Source organism: Pinus tabuliformis, chromosome 5_2, assembly GCF_031772625.1.
Source record: "Pinus tabuliformis cultivar Carrire ecotype Pingquan chromosome 5_2, CPIR1, whole genome shotgun sequence".
Taxonomy (NCBI): Eukaryota; Viridiplantae; Streptophyta; class Pinopsida; order Pinales; family Pinaceae; genus Pinus; species Pinus tabuliformis.
In genome coordinates this window covers 826,164,933-826,183,933 of record NC_142306.1, presented here as the reverse complement: position 1 = coordinate 826,183,933, position 19,001 = coordinate 826,164,933, and the positions used below count along the sequence as shown (strand labels likewise).

Here is a 19,001-nt window from a genome sequence, read left to right as displayed (position 1 = left end):
TCCTCCTAGAGTGTCCTCTTTCCTTTGATAAAGATATGACTTTGTGGATCTGACTGAGGATCCTCCTTTGGAGCTAGAAGCTCCTCCTCTAGTGGTATGCTTAGCTCTCGCTCTAGAGAACTCATGGATTCCTCCTCCTCATCACAGTCATCCTGAGTGAGGGCATGTACACCCGGTAAATATGAGGTGCCTCTCTGTATCCTAAAAATATCACCCTCTCTGCAGTGCTCTCCAATTTTTTCCTGCTATTTTTGGAGACATCACAATAGACTATGGATCCAAAAATGCAAAAGTGGGAGACATCTTGCTTCCTCCTTGTGAATGTCTCCTCAGGTTTAATCATTCCAATAATGTTTTGAGGGATCCTATTTTGCAAGCAAATAGTTGTATTGCAAGCTTCTACACATAGGGATAGTAGAAATCACTGGCCATGCAACATTTCTCTAACAGCTCCTACAATATTTCTATTTTTACTCTTTTCAACCCTATTTTGTTGTGGGTTGTGAGGTGAAATAAACTCCCTTTCCATTACCCTCCTTGGCACATAATTCTTTGAAGGCATTAGACACATACTCTATTCCATTATCACTTCTCAAGGATTTAATTTTCTTTTCAATATCATTTTCAACTAAGGATTTAAATTCAACAAACTTTGAATAAACCTCATCTTTCATCTTCATGAAATAGATCCAACATTTGTGGGAAAAATCATCAATGAATATCACATAATATCTATGATTTACAGTTGAAACTGTGGAAAATGTCTCACACACATCTAAGTGATCTCACTCCAACTCTATTATCACGGTCCTAGAAGGAGGATTTAACATATTTTCTAAGAGTTCATCCCTTGAAAACATCATGTTGATCAAGGTTGCATTTTGGAAGTCTATTGGTGATCTGTTGCATTATTTTCAAAGCTCCATGGTTTAGGTGTCCCATGCAGCTATGTTAGAGCACTCCAAAATCTCATCCCTAAACATGTTTTACCTTGCTACTTAATGCATCGCATGAATTCACCTCTAGCTTGTATATATTTTTAACCCGAACACTAATTTGTTTTACTTTTCCAATAGCGAAAAGATTCAAATATGCCTTCCCTCTACTGAACACCACATCATATCCTTTGTCTTCAAGTACAACTACAGAAACTAGACTTGTCTTCAAACTAGGCACATACATTACATTATTTAGGTGAATATAGGAACTTGAATCCCTTTTAAAGGTGACAGTGTGAATACCTTTGGTACTATACCTTCCATCATCTCCAATCTCTATTTGTAATTGTAGATCCTTCTCCTCTAAGATGCTAAAGAACTCCTTATTTCATGTCATATGAAATGAAGAATTAGAGTCTAAGTACCATACACTATCTCGTACAGAAGTTTCCATGCAAGCAATGAGGGTGAAATCCAACTCAAATTGTGATGTGAGAGAATCCCCTTTTGCTCTTGTTGCAAGCTTCTTACTGGATTTCTTGTGTGGACACTTGGTTGCATAGTGTCCATACTCATGGCAGTGAAATCATTTAATTTTACTGAGGTCTTTCTCCTTGCCATGGTTCTGTCTTGATTCTTCCTTGCCTTGGACCTTCTTTCCTTTGGCTTTCTTTCCTTTGCCTATTAAAGCAATTTTTTCTTCCTCGTCGGTTCTGGATCTGACTCCATCTCTAGTGTTTCTTCTAATCTCCTCATGCACCAAGTCAGACCAAACTATCTCCCAATCTGGGAGCTTGTCTCTTCCATTAATTGAATCCTAATAGTTGTGCGAGGGCTTTGGAAGACCAAGGAGTGCTAAGCTTACAAGTTCATATGGTGGCACAATCTCTCCAACTCCTCCAAGTTCATTTCTCACATGAGTGAACCTGGATAGGTATTGAACAATAGTTTCATTTTTATTCATTCGAATGTTCCTGAGCTTATCTCTCAATGCCAGCTTCCTGGCATCACTATTTCTTTCAAATAAGTATGTGAGATTTTTTCACATTGCAAAAGAAGTCTCCTTTCCATGAAAAATTGAAACCATGTGGTATCTGACTCCCTCCAGAATAATCCCTCTGGATTTTGTTGTATCTTTCTTCCACGAAGCTAATTGTTGTGCGTTTGATGTTGTTGGTTTTGGAATATTTGTTTTTATGTATTATAATACTCCATTGTCATCCAGCACACCTTCCGTTCTATCTTTCCAATTACAAAAATTTTAAGTTCCCTCCAATGCATACTCAAGCCTCAATCCATTGAAAGACATTGTTCCTACACTAAAGAAATACTTGTACCACTAATCTGGTAGTTGAAATTTCTTTGAAAGCTTATCAGGAACTTGGTTTCTATGTAGTTTTCAATGGCTCTGATACCATGTAGAAATAACTCAAAATTTGCATTTGCTAATGAATTCAAACTGAAAACAATACACACAAATTTATTCTACTCAATCTGCAGAAGGGAAAACATATAATAGAAACACATGCAATCATTCAATCACAATGAACACAAATTTTACTGGGGAACCCAACTAGGAAAAACCCCTCCTCTGTTTGTATTATATCAGATGAAAACAATGATCTATTACAATGACAACTTCAATTCTTGAAGCTCAACCTGCATTGCAATATTGATCTCCTCCTAAGTCTGCTTTGGCCAATACTTAGCCAAAATAGGCCTCCTACTTCCTCCTATTTCCTTGTGCAATTCCTACTCCTAAAGAATAGGGAAGCTCCTATTTCCTTGCACAAATCCCAGGATAAATGGCTTACCTTCTACATGCAAACTCTTTACACTCACTAGTATACAATAATGATTACAATTATGCCTTTTTCCTCCACTTCAATAGGAAATTTGAATTACATGCATGACTAGGGCTATTTTTAGTAAATTGACTAGTTAACTGAGAGTTAGTTGAGTTTGCAATAGTTACAACTACTCAACTGAACTCACACTGACTCTATTCTAGACTAGAGCTCAGATAACTGACTTTCACCAAAGATAACATCTCTATATAGCTAGATCTTAGTCACCAACTTGCACACAACTCTATTTATAGGCCAAAACTCAAATTGACTAACTAACTGAGTGATTTGGCCACGTCACTCTTGCTAACTACCTGCCAACTCATCCTGCTAAAGTGGAAATTCAAATTTCTCCATTTGAAGGCACAAGTCAAATGAATACTTTTCTTGCTACAATTTAACACAAAGAGCAGAAAGAGTTGAAGAAGTAGGATAGTATGAAGAATATGTGAAACAACATGAAGAAGAAGATGAAGATGAAGTTATTGAGAAACCTTGAGATGTTGTTAAGCAGTATAAATAAATAATATATCCCTTAAATTCTAGTCTAAGTGATAATGATGTTGAAATCACTGGTGAAAACCATCCTAGAGAAATAATTTATTTATGTATTATTGTGGAGAAATTATATACTATTATTGAAGTAAACTCGTGTTCAAGTAAAAGGGAAAGTGCCAAAAAACTAGAATTTCAGTTAGGATTGTTAAGATAAAGAGAACAAGATTTGTAGAAACGATAGGTTCTTAGGACATTACTAGTGTTGTTACACAAGAACCGGTATGGGTAAACCTTATAATTTTTACATATAAACTAGTTACAAATGTTCTAGATGCTCAAGCCATCAACAAATGGATGTCGCTATACAATAACCAAGAAAATATCATTTTCACTACATAAGAGATAGAAATAGAGACAATTATTAGATAAATTCTTCCATAAAGAGATAGAAGATCCATAAGACCCTGTTGTAGAAAAAGATGCTACAAAATAAATTCCCCCCTAGAGAGAGAAAACTAAGACAAAAACAACTACCCCATAAGAACTAATTATTATAGAAGTAGAAGAATCCTTCGAAGAAGACATCGTGTCACCATCAAAATCAGAGGAAGACCCTATTGATCATCATATACAAAACATCTAGGAAGAAGAATTGTTAACTACACAGCCTATTGAAGATATTACTACAAAGCAAGGAAAGAAAAAAAAAATGGTTCAAATTTTTATTAGGTAAAATTTATATACAAACCTTCCTCTTATAAACTTAAAAGGAAAATTTCTAAATTAAGAAAGGAAATAAGAATTTGAGAGTCTATACTAGAATATAGTACAATGAGCATGCAACCAAAAGGTGATAGCTGATATCCCCATATGGGTGTTCTAGTGGCTACAACCACCCTCCAAAATTTTGGCTCACATGCAAATTTCAGAGCCTACCTTGGATCCTATGATCGATTGTCCTTGGTCACTTGTTGGTAAGCTGATGATCTCAAGCTTCCCCTCCTTGATCTTAAGAGTTTTTCATGTTATCATCTTTATGCAGCAGGTGTCATCTTTGGGCATAGGGATTGTTGTTTGTCATGCAAAATGAATTTTGTTTCGCTTCAAGGGAAATCATGCATGCAAGAGTTGTTATCATCACATAGACATGTTTCACACTCACTTCACGCACTCTTTCCATCAAGTTTGTTGCATCAAGCATAGTGTTTTATACATTCTGGATGGTCTATGTTGCATCACTAAGTGTTCGTGTGTGATCATAGTCAACTCTTATCAATGTTTACATATGTTTCACTGATCTCACACAGCCATTTCCCAAGCAACTTAGCCTCATCCAACCTCCCGGAACTATGCACTTTGCTTTTGCAACCATCAAGCTTTCTCCCTTGCCTGTTGAAACCCTGCAATGTGTAAAAACCCCAACGTCCCTTGGCATCCAAAACTGCGCAATGGTTTCCTCCAATGTCCTCCCCCAGACGGAACCCACTGTCATCAGAAACTGCATAGTATTTTCCCTCAGTTGCTCAGTCTACCCTGCAACCTGAAACTGCGCAGATGTGTCCTCCCAGAACCCATACCGCAGCAGTGCCTTGCATCAAGAAACTGCGTAGTATTTCCTCCCAACTACCCAGGCTACACTACACTCAGAAATTGTGCAAAGGTATCCTCCCAGGACCCCATCCCACAGGAGTGTCCTGTGTCTCAAAATTGCGTAGTGTTGTCCAAGTTTCCATGTCTTTCTTGCATCTTGAAACTGCGTAGATGGACCTCCCAGGGCCTTATCCCGGCAGTAGTCATTGCCCGCTGAAATTGCACTGATCTATCTCTCAGTGACTACAGAAAAAAGTGACATGCTGAGATCATTCCCAAGGACTGGAGGAGAAAGGACTAAGGAAATAAGTTATGGAACAATATCAGGACCGCATGCAAACTCCACCAAATGCATGATCATCTTGAGGGTAAGTAGGGTAAGTAAAGAACACCTTTCAAAGTACACCTCTTAGTTGAGTTTGCAGGATTGCTTGTCATTTTCATATCATCTTGTCTTCAGTAACATGCATGTGCGCAAACACAAAAAGTCATTTCATGTGTTTCCTCTACATGTCTTGCTTCCTTTTCGCTTGTTTGACCAACTATTGTCTTTGGCGTGTTGATTTCCATGTCATGCTTGCGACTGTGTTCTAGTGATATCGAAGGTTTATCTTCGTGTGCATGAGTTGTTTCGACTATGTAAACACTTGTCGCACTCACACACCATGTTGTAAGCACTGTCGCGCAAGTGTCATCACAGTCATCTGAAGGTCTATCTGAAGTGTTGCACTTGTCGCTCTCACCCTTTAGTCAGTCACACTAAGCATATGTTGTCTTATGGTTTGGGGTGTCTTGTCGTTGAGTCGTGTTGAGTGTTTGTTCGTAAGGTCATGTATACATGAGTTCACTAGTCGGACCTCCACCCTCCACTACTCGGACCTCCACTGAGCTACACTACGCAGTCTTTGCCTTCAATGACTAAGCATTATTGCCCATAACTATGCAGAGCTTGAGGTTTCCCTCCAGGCAGTCTGCATTACGTAATTCTGGAATCAACTCAGCGGACTGTAACCCAGAACAACGCAGAAGTTGCCCAAGAAGCTATCTCAGTTTGCACTTCCCGCAAGCCTATCCATCAAGCCTCTCGCTGGTCAACCGGAGAATTTGACTTGGGTAGTGATCAAAGGTTGCACTCCTCCCAAAAATTGTGAAAAAGTTTCCAGCCTGCCTGCTTTCACTTCCTAAATAAAATGTGTAGACAAGAGGGATAGGCACCCGCTGCCTGTCACTACATTGCCTCTGGAAATTGCACAATTCTGTCAGTGAGTCTCCCTACCAGCCTACGTGCTACTCCTCCTGAAAATTGCAAGGGGGTTTTCATGGACAATCCACCTATTGCCTGACACCCTGCTCAGCCCAGAAACTGCACAGACATGTCCTGCATGATTGCCTCCTAGATTTTTGCAGTTCTGGCCAGCAAGCTCTCGCAGCCCGATCCTTACCTCCTCTGAAAATCTGCACAGTTTTCATTTCCAATGCCACCTGCTCCCCGCACTGCCTTACCTGAAAAAATTGCGCAGTTCTGCCTCCCAACTGAGCCATATCCTTCACATTTCATTGTTGTCCCGGATTTCTCAACCCAGCCTCTAGGTGACCTTTGCGTAGTTTTCCCTGATAATGTCTCGGAGCCTCGCATCCCAGCCTAAAATGTGTTTTTCGTTGTTTCAGAGCCTTGTCCTCTCTCTTGGTCACCTGCACTCAGAAACGAAAGACAATGCATCATGGTAGACTAGGGGATTTCTGGATTTGATGTTGTCTCGTCATGAGTGATTGCAAAAACAGGTACATGGATGAGACATGGCATGACAACGAACGGGATGAACAAGGAGCGCATGCTAGAAGACTTGCTCGCGGTTGGACGAACACATGAAGCATATCAAGTAGTAAGCGAAGGAGACATTTTCACATGCATGGACCATCAAGTGAACACCAAAACCATTGAAGACTCTGCACACTTTGTCATGTGGAGGTGAAACTATGGTGCACCACGGGCACACTCATCACTCAGTAGCATAGTAGCTCGACACGAATAGCATAGCCAGCATGTGCATACCAGCAGTGTCATGTCGAGTTGTGTCAGGAGTCACCTCGGCCACATCAGTACTTTGGATCATAATTGTGTAATCAATGTAATGTAATGCAGAAGTCCAAGAGACCCACAGATGAAGTCAAAGAGTCATGAAAGTTGAAGAGTCATGTATGTTGAACAGTCATGAGGGAACTCAAATAGTCACAAGGGTCAATTTCACCCTTTGTTATATATACCCCTCATTTGTACATGCAAAATACTTTTCACCTTGGCTCATCCCACATAGCCTTGAGAGTCTGTGATATTTTCTTTGTGGAGTGAGCAGTGGCTCCAACGCCCTACTATCGGGGTTATTGATGTAATGGTGTATGGATGTGTCTTGGAATTTTCGCTTAATTCATAGTCTTGTTGACAGGCCAACACGTTTTCATACATGTATTGTATTCGTTTGTAATACTATTCTTTGGACGCTTGTAATGCATGGCTTTAACCTATATGAAGATAATTGAACTATTTTGGTTGTTTTAGTACACATGTTGTTGGAAATGTGTTTTATCAGTTGTTAATGTTGTCTTGCCCGTGTCGACTATTCCACCGGATACTCGACATATTCATTCTCGTAATCTTGTTATAACTATTGTCGCACTCGTGTGGACTATTATGTTGGGTGTTGTACGTGCTATTTGTTCACCTTGTGTTTGTGATTGCCGTATCCGTGTCAACTACTCCGCCGGAAGTTGCGCATGTCCTGCTATGTTGTGAGTCTCTAACAAAGATGGGACTATTCCCTTTCGACTTGAGACTCACCTTTTCCCTCTCCCTCTGCAATGGAAGAACCTTGACACAAGCGACATTAAGCACTCATCAGGAACGCAAACTTCGTTGTTCGAAGACAAAGCAAACCACTCGCATGTACTGACAAGCAAGAGCTAAGGAAAATATTTAAGATAATGGTAACCGGTCCATCATACCGGATGAGACACCTACACTAAACGGTGTGAGGTTTAGTTGGGACTTCATACCAGTGAGATTCCCTTAAATTTGGAGGGTCCAACACCGTCAACATTTCTAGCACTAGAAGGAGGGCCAGATGACAAGCTGATTCCTCTCAATCTGTTTTGAATCTTCGCACATCTATCATGGAGTTTGTTATAGTTCACTCTCTGAAATGTCTGTCCAACGGACGTATCTTTGATGTCTAGAGGGAGTTTTGGGATGACTTGTCAAAAATCATGTATAATGGTGAAGGCAAAGTGGCCTGGCCTGAAAACTTAGATGACTTCCATGTTCTCATGGAGAATGTGGAAGGTTTTAATGAAACAGAGTTTTGTACGCTGCTCACACACACACTTCGCGACTAGCCATTATTATGGTGTAGCATACTACCTCATAACTCCATGCGCTCATTCAAGCAGTTCCGTGATCTAATAAAATCTGTTTTTCACCATTTTGATCTTGAAGCACTTGATAAAAAAATGTTAAAACAACATAAGGCCCCGCATGAATCTCTAATGGAATTTTGGGAGCGCTTCCATCTTCTCTCTTTTGAAGATCTAAAAAGGCAGATGAAGTTCCAATATCTTATTGAAAGATATGAGTATGTATGTTACAAATCACTCTGTCCAAAAATGAAGAAAAAGATCAAACCCCACTCAGCATACTTCGGTGATGGAGTTCTGCAATCTCAAGCAGACACAATCACTATCACAAGTGACTATACGCCTTCCCCTCATCAAACAGCGCCACCCCCGTAGAGTGATGTGGGAGAGTGTGCACACAAGTATGTTCAACTGTCACGTGCTCACTACTCTCAATTTCTCCACAGATTTGATTGGGAATCCCATGGGATTTCATATGCACTCGTTACCTCAACCTCGAAACCGCGTTCTGTTGATCCTCCGAATTGTATTGTCTTGTGTTCTTCCATTCCGGACTCCACACTTGTTGTGAACGAGGATCAAGCTATCGATGGAGTTTATGTTGCACAACCAACCTACGTTGTCATTTACAATGAGTATGACTAGGGATCTAAACATGAACCCGCAGTGAAGGATGACCTCCTTTTGTCTGCGCCTCCTCCGGTTTTTCCTGACATATTGGGTGATTATTCTATCTCTAATTTCCCTTGTGTAAATTCATCCATGGATGCATCTACTTCCGAACATTCACAGAACACATCCGATGTGAGTCTATCATTTGATAATGGAGAGGACAAATCTTTCTTTGAGAATCCACTTGATGTTTCATCTATTTTTTTCAGAAACGCAGAGGGTGAACATTCTTGCTCCTCATCAACCCCGTTGCATGATTCATCAAATCATGAGGATGCCAACGAACATCCTGAATTTTTTTATCGCAGTTGTCGTGATCTTTGTACTTCTTCATTTGATCACAATGTTGATTCACTCACGAGTCACTGTTAATATTTATAATCCATTGGTCTATGATGATCTATCTATTCACAAAGTGGAACCCTGTAGGTTGTCGAGGCACTTCAGCTTGAGTTGATGGTTATGTCAGGCCCTCGTTGTCCTGAGGTTAGTTCCACTTCTGGTCAAAAAAACCAAGGCTCCTCATAACTCATATGTTTGCACTGAAGATCAATCCAACACACATATTTTGCTTCCTCCACCGGAATCACATGATCCCATCTCTTATGCACTAGAGGAATCATACACAACAAGCACACTTGCAAAGCATAAGTTGTCTCTCTTTCTCGTGTTTGCACGCAGTGTGTCACAGCACCATGTTGATTTCGCATAATGTTTGTCTTGCGCTTTCACTCTTTTCTTTTCTGTGGATACGTTTAAACTCAGAGTGTGTTGGTATTCATTGTTAAATCTTTCTTGTTCACTAGTTTACATGTATATCTTTCTTGTTTACCATGCCTTCGCCAACATGGGATGGCCAATGTGTTGGTGGCTACATTAGAAATATCACTTCACGTGAGTAGGCCCATGCATTATTTAGCGTAGGAGTAGGAGTAGTGTTTTCTTTATTGCTTTGCTTTGCTTCCTTGTTTGCACGTTTGCTTTGCTTGCTACTTGGTTTGGTTTTCTTTCTTGCTTTATTTTCTTATTTGTTTTTCTTTCACTTTACTTCTTCTTTTTTCTTTATTTTCTTGCTCATGTCCGTAGGTTAGTCTTACATGAAACTGTGTTTGTCTCTCGAGACAAGCCTCGAAAATCTAAAAGGAATTATATAGCTATCAACACTTTGTTATCTGTTGTCCTCTCTCTTTATGAAGAGCTTGTTGTCTTCATTCGATGATGCCTTGATGGAAAATATGTTCTGTTCAGAGTGAGTCTTGGTGAAAACACAATGCTTGCACTGTTAACTAGTACCACCTACTCTAATCGGTTCTTTTGGGTTAACCCTTGTCAGCTCAGTCAAGTAGAGTAAGGTGAGGGGGAAAACCTTAACAAGTATGTCAGAGGTATATATAACATACTTCTCTGAAGGAACAACCTCTTTTGCTCTCAATAAGTCGAGATCCCTCTTCCGCCTCTGAAATAAATAAGTGCCTATGCACAGTTCTTTGAAAAGATGAAAAAAAATGAAAAATAGAAAATGAATAAGGTGAAAGAAGAGAAAGGCTTCCTGCACAGAGAGGTCATATAAGTAACTCCGTCGGGTTACTGACCAAGCTCGCTGGCAGCAGAGTGATGCTTTCATTCTTGCATGACTTCGTCAGAGTACTGTCCAAGCCTACTGGCAGTGGAGCAACTCCAGAGATGAAACTTAATTTCTGATAGTTATATTACTTGTCCATCAATATACCCATCATCCCCAATCGAAAGAACTAAGTTGACTTGCCTTGGAATGTATGCTAGCCGATCAAGAGAATGGTAGGGACTACATCTTTCACACAAGCTAATGTGGAAGCCATCACAATAAAATAATCGAACAATACTTCCAGAAGGGTTAGACTGGCTTTCCACGAAAAAAAGTCCATACAGAGAGCTGGAGTTCTACCAATGTCTCACCAATGTTGTAGCAGTTACAACCACCCTCCAAAATTTTGGCTTGCATGAAATTTTTGGAGCATACCTTGGATCTTGCAATCGATCGTCCTTGGTCACTTGTTGGTAAGATGATGATCTCAAGCTTCCCCTCCTTGATCTTAAGAGTTGTTCATGTTCTCATCTTTATACAGCATGTGTCATATTTGGGCATAGGGATTGTTGTTTGTCATGCAAAAGGAATGTTGTTTCGCTTCTAGGGAAATCATGCATGCATGAGTTGTTATCATCACATAGACATGTTTCACACTCACTTCACGCACTCTTGTCACGAAGGTTGTTGCATCAAGAAGAGTGTTTTATACATTCTGGATGGTCTATGTTGCATCACTAAGTATTCGTTTGTGATCATATCGAGTCTTATCAATGTTTACATATGTTTCACTGATCTCACACTTAGTTATTTCCCAAGCAACTTAGCCTCGTCTAGCCTCCTGGAACTATGCACTTTGCTTCTGTAACCATCAAGCTTCCTCCCTTGCCTATTGAAACCCCGCAATGCGGAGAGACCACAACGTCCCTTGACATCCAAAACTGTGGAGTGATTTCCTTCAGTGTCCTCCCCCGGCTGTAACCCAATGTCATCAGAAACTGTGCAATATTGTCCCTCAGCTGCTCAATCTACCTTGCAACCTGAAACTATGCAGATGTGTCCTCCCGGAACCCATCCAGCAGCATTGCCTTTCATTTAAAAATTGCATAGTATTTCCTCCCAGCTGCACTTCACTCATAAATTGTGTAGAGGTGTCCTCCCAGGACCCCATCTCGCAGCAGTTTCATGTGCCTCAAAATTGCGCAATGTTGTCCAAGCTACCCTATTTTTCTTGCATGCAGGAAACTACATAGATGGGCCTCCCAAGGCCTCATCCCGGCAGTAGTCACTACCCATTAAAACTGCGTTCATCTATCTCTCAGTGACTACAGGAAAAGGTGACATGGTGAGATCACTCCCAAGGAGTGGAGGAGAAGGACCAAGGAACTAAGTTATGGAAAAATATCAGGACCACATGCAAACTCTGTTAGATGCATGATCATCTTGAGGGTAAGTATGGTAAGTAAAGAACACCTTTCAAAGTACACCTCTTAGTTGAGTTTGCGGGACTTCTTGTCATTTTCATATCATCTTGCCTTCAGTAACATGCATGTGCGCAAACACAAAAAGTCATTTCATATGTTTCCTCTACATGTTTTTCTTCCTTTTCACTTGTTTGATCAACTGTCATCTTCGACATGTTAATTTCCATGTCATGCTTGCGACCTTGTTCTAGTGATATCGAAGGTTTGTGTTCGTGTGCGTGAGTTGTTTCAACTATGTAAACCCCCATTGCACCCACACACCATGTTGTAAGCACTGTCGCGCAAGTGTTGCCACAGTCATCCGAAGGTCGATCTGAAGTTTCGCACTTGTCTCTCTCACCCTTTAGTCAGTCACATTAAGCATATGTTGTCTTATGGTTTGGGGTGTCTTTCTGTCAAGTCATGTTGACTGCGTGTTCGCAAGGTAATGTATACACGAGTTCAATCGCTCACACACTTAGCCATTTTTTTCGAAATTTTGTGGCCTGGACCACCCTCCATCAAACAGACCTCCACTAAGCTGCACTGTGCAGCCTCAGCCCTCAATGACTAAGCATTGTTGCCCAGAAATGCACAGAGCTTGAGGTTGCCCTCCAAGAAATTTGCACTACACAATTCTGGAATCAACTCGACTGACTGTCACCCAAAACAACGCAAACGTTTCCCAAGAATCTATCTCAATCTTCACTTCCCACAAGCCTCTCGCTGGTCAACTTGAGAATTTGACTTGGGCAGTGACCCAGGGCTGCACTCCTCCCAAAAATTGTGCAGAAGTTGTCAGCCCGCCTATTTGCACTTCCTAAAGAAATTACGCAAACAAGAGGGACAAGACCCACTGCCTTTCACTGCACTATCTCTAGAAATTATGCAGTTATGTCAATCAGTCCCCCTGTTAGTCTACTTGTTACTCCTCCTGAAAATTGCGCAATTTTCATGGACAATCCACCTACTGCCTAGCACCCTGCTCAGTCCAAAAACTACAAAGACATGTCCTGCATGACTGCCTCCCAGATCTTCGTAGTTCTGGCCAGCAAGCTTCCACAGCCCGATCCCGACCTCCTCTGAATATCTGCGCAATTTTCACTGCCAGTGCCTCCTGCTGCCTACCCTGGAAAAATTGTGCATTTCTGCCTCCCAACTGAGCCAGATCCTGCAGATGTCACTGTTGTCCCAGACTACTCAACCCAACCTCTCAGTGAACTCTTCCCAGTTTTTCCTGATAGTGTCCCGGAGCCTCGCATACTGGCCTGAAATGTGCTCTGCACCGTTTTAGAGCCTTGTCCTCTCTCCCGGTCACCTGCACCCGGAAATGAAATATAATGCATCATGGTAGATAGGATATTTTTGGATTTGATGTCGTCTCATCATGAGTGATTGCAAAAACAGGTACATGGTTGAGACATGGTGCGACGATGAACACGATGAACAAGGAGCGCATGTAAGAAGACTTGCTCAGGATTGGACGAACACACAAAGCATACCAAGTAGCAAGCGAAGGAGACATGTGCACATGCATGGACCATCAAGTTAACACCAAGACCATTGAAGACTCCACGCACTTTGCGATGCGAAGGTGAAGTTGTGGTACACCACGGGAAAACTCATCACTCAACAGCATGACACATCGACACGAACAGCACAACCAACATGTGCATACCAGCAGCATCATGTCGAGTTGTGTCATGAGTCGCCTCGGCCACATCACTACTTTGGGTCATAACTGTGTAATCAATGTAATGTAATGTGGAAGTCCAAGAAACCCACGGATGAAGTCAAAGAGTCATGTAAGTTGAAGAGTCATTTAAGTCAAACAATCATGAGGGAATTTGAACAGTCACAAGGGTCAGTTTCACCCTTGGCTATATATACCCCTCATTTGTACATGAAAAATACTTTTCACATTGGCTCCTCCCACATAGCCTTGAGAGTCTATAATATTTTCTTTGAGCAGCGAGCAGTGGCTCCAACACCCCGCTATCAGGGTTAGTGATGTAATGGTTTACTGATGTGTCTTGGAACTTTCGCTTAATTCATAATCATATTGACACGGCAGCACGTTTTCATACATGTATTGTAATCGTTTGTAAGACTATTCTTTGGACACTTGTAATGCATGTTGCTTTAACTTGTATTAAGACAATTGAACTATTTCAGTTGTTTTGGTACATATGTTATTGGAAATGTGTTGTATCAATTGTTAACGATGTGGCCTATTCCTCCAGACACTCAACATATTCATTCTCGTAATCTTGTTATAATGACCGTCGCGCTCATGTGGACTGTTCCTGTTGGGTGTTGTATGTGCTCTCTGCTCACCTTGTGTTTGTGATTGTCACATCCGTATGGATTATTCCGCCGAAATTTGCGCATGTCCTGTTGTTTTGTGTGTATCTAACAGATTTTGGACTATTCCCTTTCGACTTGAGACTCACCTTCGCCCTCTCCCTCTGTAGTGGAAGATCCTTGACACAAGTGACACTGAACACTCTTCAGGCATGCGAACCTCGTTGTTCAAAGACAAAGCAAACCACTCTCATGTGCTAACAAGCAAGAGCTAAGGAAAATCTTTAAGATAATGGAAATCGAGCCATCATATCGGATGGGACTCCTACACCAAACGGTGTGAGGTCTAGTTGGGACTTCATACCGGGGAGATTCCCTCAATGTTGGCAGGTCCAACATCGTCAATAATGGAGCATATTTTTTTCATGTTAGCCTTTAAAAAAAGTATTTACATTAAAAAATAAAAACAAAATTCCCTAGATAATGTCCCTGGCATGAGATAGATGGGATACAAGGCTACCATCCCACCAACTACAAGAGGAGGGGGGCATGGCATTGCCTCCTTATGATGAATTTAAACCACACATCCCATCTCATTGGTTTATCTATGTGCCATAACTATGTTTCCACCCTATTGGTCATGTCAGTTGGGTATAGTTTAATGGCATATTTCCCTAACATATCTAGTATCATCATGTTATTAACTTACCCCATACATGGAAGACTAGCATAATTTGTAACCTTGCTCCCAATTTTCATAATAGTCAGTTCAAGAGGCAAATAATTTTGATGGCACGTTGAGCCATATTTCTTCGTGTGAGGATAGCGGCTAGCAGTTTGTAAGCACTCATTTGTTGTACATTAAATTTTATGGCATCGATTATATTTTAGGAGTTTCAGGACTAGTCATAAGTATTTAGAAGGAGCATTGGTAATTTATGTATGGTTTTATTTTTTTCTCCTTGTAGTTATTTATCCCCCTTGGAAAAATTGGTGGTATTCCTTGCTACAATTGTTGTGTTGAGGCCATTCTACTAATCCATCAGAGCTCTTTCTATTTTTTTTGCCTTATTTTTTCCTGCTCATCAACTAAGTCCTTCCTCATTGGCCTTTCCTAGCTCTAATTCCTCTCCCCTCTACCAGTGGACAATCCTTTCCTTTGATTTCATCTACATCCTCCACTTTCACTCTCCTCTTTGTGCTAGACTATCCCTATGGAAATATCACTCCTCAGAGCTTTTTTTGTGATTTCTTTGAGATAGAGAGTGTTGGTCCACTATGACACTAAATATTACGAGGATGTTGGAAACCTCAAAGCCTCGCAATGGATTGAAAGCTTTGCTTCCTTTTATCGTGAGTTTACTTCTACAACCATTCAAGAGGAAATTGCTCAAGCTAAATGTGACATTATAGATGAGAGACAATGCATTATTGACTCTGAGGTGCTTGCTGAGGTGGTGGGATGGGTTTTGGACACGAGCCACTCCCAAGGTCATCTCAATCACTATATACATATATTCATTATTTATTGGCACCTCAAGTTTTTGATGGGCCACATGCTAATGGATAGGAATACATTCAAAGAAGAGACACTTCTTTATTTGGATGAATTGCACGTGTTAGTGCACTTCATGGACAACAAATTATTTGGATAAATTGCACATATTAGTGCACTCCATGGACAACAAACTAGGGAAAATTAAAGCCCGCCTTGGCCTAATCCTTGTTCCAAGTTGTTTTCTAAGAGTTAAAATTGATCTTACCCCTTTGGAACCCTCAACCTCTGAAAATATTGAATGTTAATTATGTTCTCTAGTTATCAATGTTAAGTCCCAGTTACTTTTTTTTTCACTTCAATGTAACATATAGGCCATGTATCAGAAAGCAAAAAAAAATTAAAAATATAAAATATAAAATATGAAAATTAAAAATAAAATAAAATAAAAAATAAAAATTAATTAATTAATTAAAATTGTTGGTCTTTTAATACACTATTAGTAAAATGTTTTTGTGGATTTTTAGGAAAATGAAATTTCGTGCCTAGTCTAATTTCTCTAGTGGCTAACTAGGATATATTTCAATCTATTTGTATGTAAAACATTGGTTTGAAAGAATGAAAACGCTCTTACCTAAAAAATGCAAGTCCACTTCAAAGCAAATTTAAATTTATTTTTCTAAGTTAGAAAAAAATGCAAGTCCACTTCAAAGCAAATTTAAATTTATTTTTCTAAGTTAGAATTGGAGGTGCTCTACGCGGGAAATGAGGAGATGTAATGTAATTAGGTGACAACAAATATATATATATATATATATATATAACAATTAAAAGCGATTTCTTTAGCAATTTTTTTCATTATTTAATATAAGGAAATTAAAAAGATTGGTAGCGTGAGAAATATTTTGAAATGTAAATTTAATGTAAATATAAAATGGATAACTTAATAGATTTTTTTTAAGGTTCAACATTTTTATTTTAACCATGTTTATATTATATAATATTTTTTATTTAACAAATAGATAGATAAATAAATAAACAAATATGTATATATGTACCTAACATCTTTAAAAGTAATTTTTTTATAAATTTTATCATTTAATATAAAAGCAATTTTTGTAATTATTTTTTAATCCTTTAATATAAAGAAATTAAAAAAAAAAAAAAAAAAATTGATAATAAGACAAATATTTTGAAATTTAAATTCAATATAAATTTAAAGTGAATAATTAAAAAAATAAAAAATAAACTTCAATTTTTTATTTTAAAAATATTTATATTTTTCTTTACCTCCATTAAAATAAATATTATATAACATTTTTTTTAACAAGATCTGTCATTGCAAAAAAAAAATTAAACAAAATTGACCTAAAGACTCTCGAAACTTATCAATACATTGAAATTTGATTGATACATCCCATTTGAAAAGAATCTAAAATGATAGTAAATAACTTTTTTATTCACCGGAGTGCCCATGGTTGTGAAATGAAACTAAAATGATATTAAATAAATAACATTTTTCTTCACGAGAGTGCCGACGGTTGTGAAGGATTAAATATGTTTTGGTCGTTCATCATATATAAATAATAATAATCATCCCATTTTAGAAGAACCTCATGCATTATACAAAATTATATCGACATCTAAGGTTTTCTAGGGTTTTTAAGTAGTCTTCGAATCATCTGCCAAGATATCTCAATCTTCTGTTGTGTGGTCTTTTATTTGGTTGCTATGGATTCTTCAAACGACCAGAAAACACAGGATGCGCCGTCTAGAGACTACGATAACTCAGAAAGAGAAGAATACGTTGCAGAAGAGCAGAAAAATGATAGCTCTAGAGAGGCTTCCAGTCCTGGAAAAATCTTCATCGGCGGACTTTCGAGGAGTACCACCACAGACGCTTTTACGAAGCATTTCAGTAACTATGGCGAACTAACAGACTATGTTATAATGAAGGATCGCATCACTGGGCAGCCTCGGGGATTCGGGTTTGTGACTTTTGCTGACCTCTCTGTGGTGGACAAGGTTATAGGAGACACCCACATCCTGGATGGCAAAACGGTGGAAATTAAACGAACCATTCCAAGAGGAAATATGTCGAAGGGCCCAAAGACGAGAAAGATTTTTTAAGGCGGTATACCCAAAGCTATTACTGATGATGAGTTGAAGAACTACTTCGACAAATTTGGCAAAGTTATAGAACATCAGATCATGCGAGATCGAAGCACTGGGCAGTCCAGGGGTTTTGGTTTTATCACTTTTGACAGTGACCAGGTTGTTGAAGAAATTATATCCAAGGGGAAAATGATTGAGGTAGGTGGAAAGCTGGTGGAGATCAAGAAGGCTGAACCCAAGAAACCCTTGTCTGATGCTGCTCCTATTTATGGGTTTGATAGTAGGCCTCCCTACGTGCCTGCTGGAGTTGGGGGCTTCAGAGATAATCATAGTGGGTTTGGAGGGGCAGGTTATGGCAACAACCAATATATGTCAGCAGGAGGTTATGGCAGTAGGCCTGGAGGGTATGGTGAGTATGTAGGTTCTGAATATGGTGGTGGTTATGGAGGTTATGGGGTTGGCAGATCAGGAGGCTTTGAAGAAGATCCTTCCCGTGGTTATGGAATTCGTCCTGCGACTTATGGCGAAGGGTTGGGTGGGTATGGCAATGGGATGACTGGTGGCTATGGAGGTGCAGGTGATGGTTACGGTGCAAATGATAGTTATAACTCATCACGTGTTGGTGGCCCTTATGGCAGGGGTGGTGCTTATGGCAGTGGGAGGGGAGGCTACGGAGGTAGAACAAATAGTCGATATCACCCATATTCCAGGGAGAGCAATAGACACCAGAGTCTATCCAAGCAATAGCTATTGAGAGCAAACACAAAAGTGAGTTTTAGAGGTGCAAGCAATTCCAAATTTACTTTGTAGTTTTTAGTGTTTTTTTTAAATGAGAACTAAATGTAAGATAGCAATATAAAACCATGAATTGTGGTTTTAATAATATAGCAATGTGAAACCATGAATTGTGGTTTTAATAATTAAAAATGGTATCAAGTTGATTTATTTTTTTATATGATAATGAAAAAAAAAATTAATTAAAAATAATAAAAAACGAAGTCTTCAGGGTGTTCAATATACACTTCTTTTTCATTCACCCCATTGGGGAAGGTTGCCTTGATAAGCCCTATAAGCACCATGTGTATTTTTCCCAAGAGGTTTCTTGGA

The 19,001-nt window shown here is 39.5% G+C and overlaps 2 protein-coding genes across 2 annotated transcripts; both read left to right on the top strand.

Moving 5' to 3' along the window:
• Positions 1-17,510: 17,510 nt before the first annotated feature.
• Positions 17,511-17,909, top strand: LOC149161857 (heterogeneous nuclear ribonucleoprotein 1-like). The gene has a single exon (XM_089435027.1). The coding sequence runs from the start codon at positions 17,511-17,513 to the stop codon at positions 17,907-17,909; it is 399 nt and encodes a 132-aa protein (XP_089291153.1).
• LOC149161856 (uncharacterized) lies at positions 17,511-18,641 on the top strand. Its single transcript, XM_089435026.1, has one exon. It carries the CDS (start codon positions 17,991-17,993, stop codon positions 18,639-18,641), a length of 651 nt encoding a protein of 216 aa, XP_089291152.1. The 5' UTR covers positions 17,511-17,990.
• The last annotated feature ends 360 nt before the right edge of the window (positions 18,642-19,001 follow it).

Bases quoted from the DNA above. Each gene is read 5' to 3' on its own strand.
- LOC149161857 (XM_089435027.1), top strand. From the start codon at position 17,511: ATGGATTCTTCAAACGACCAGAAAACACAGGATGCGCCGTCTAGAGAC.
- LOC149161856 (XM_089435026.1), top strand. From the start codon at position 17,991: ATGCGAGATCGAAGCACTGGGCAGTCCAGGGGTTTTGGTTTTATCACT.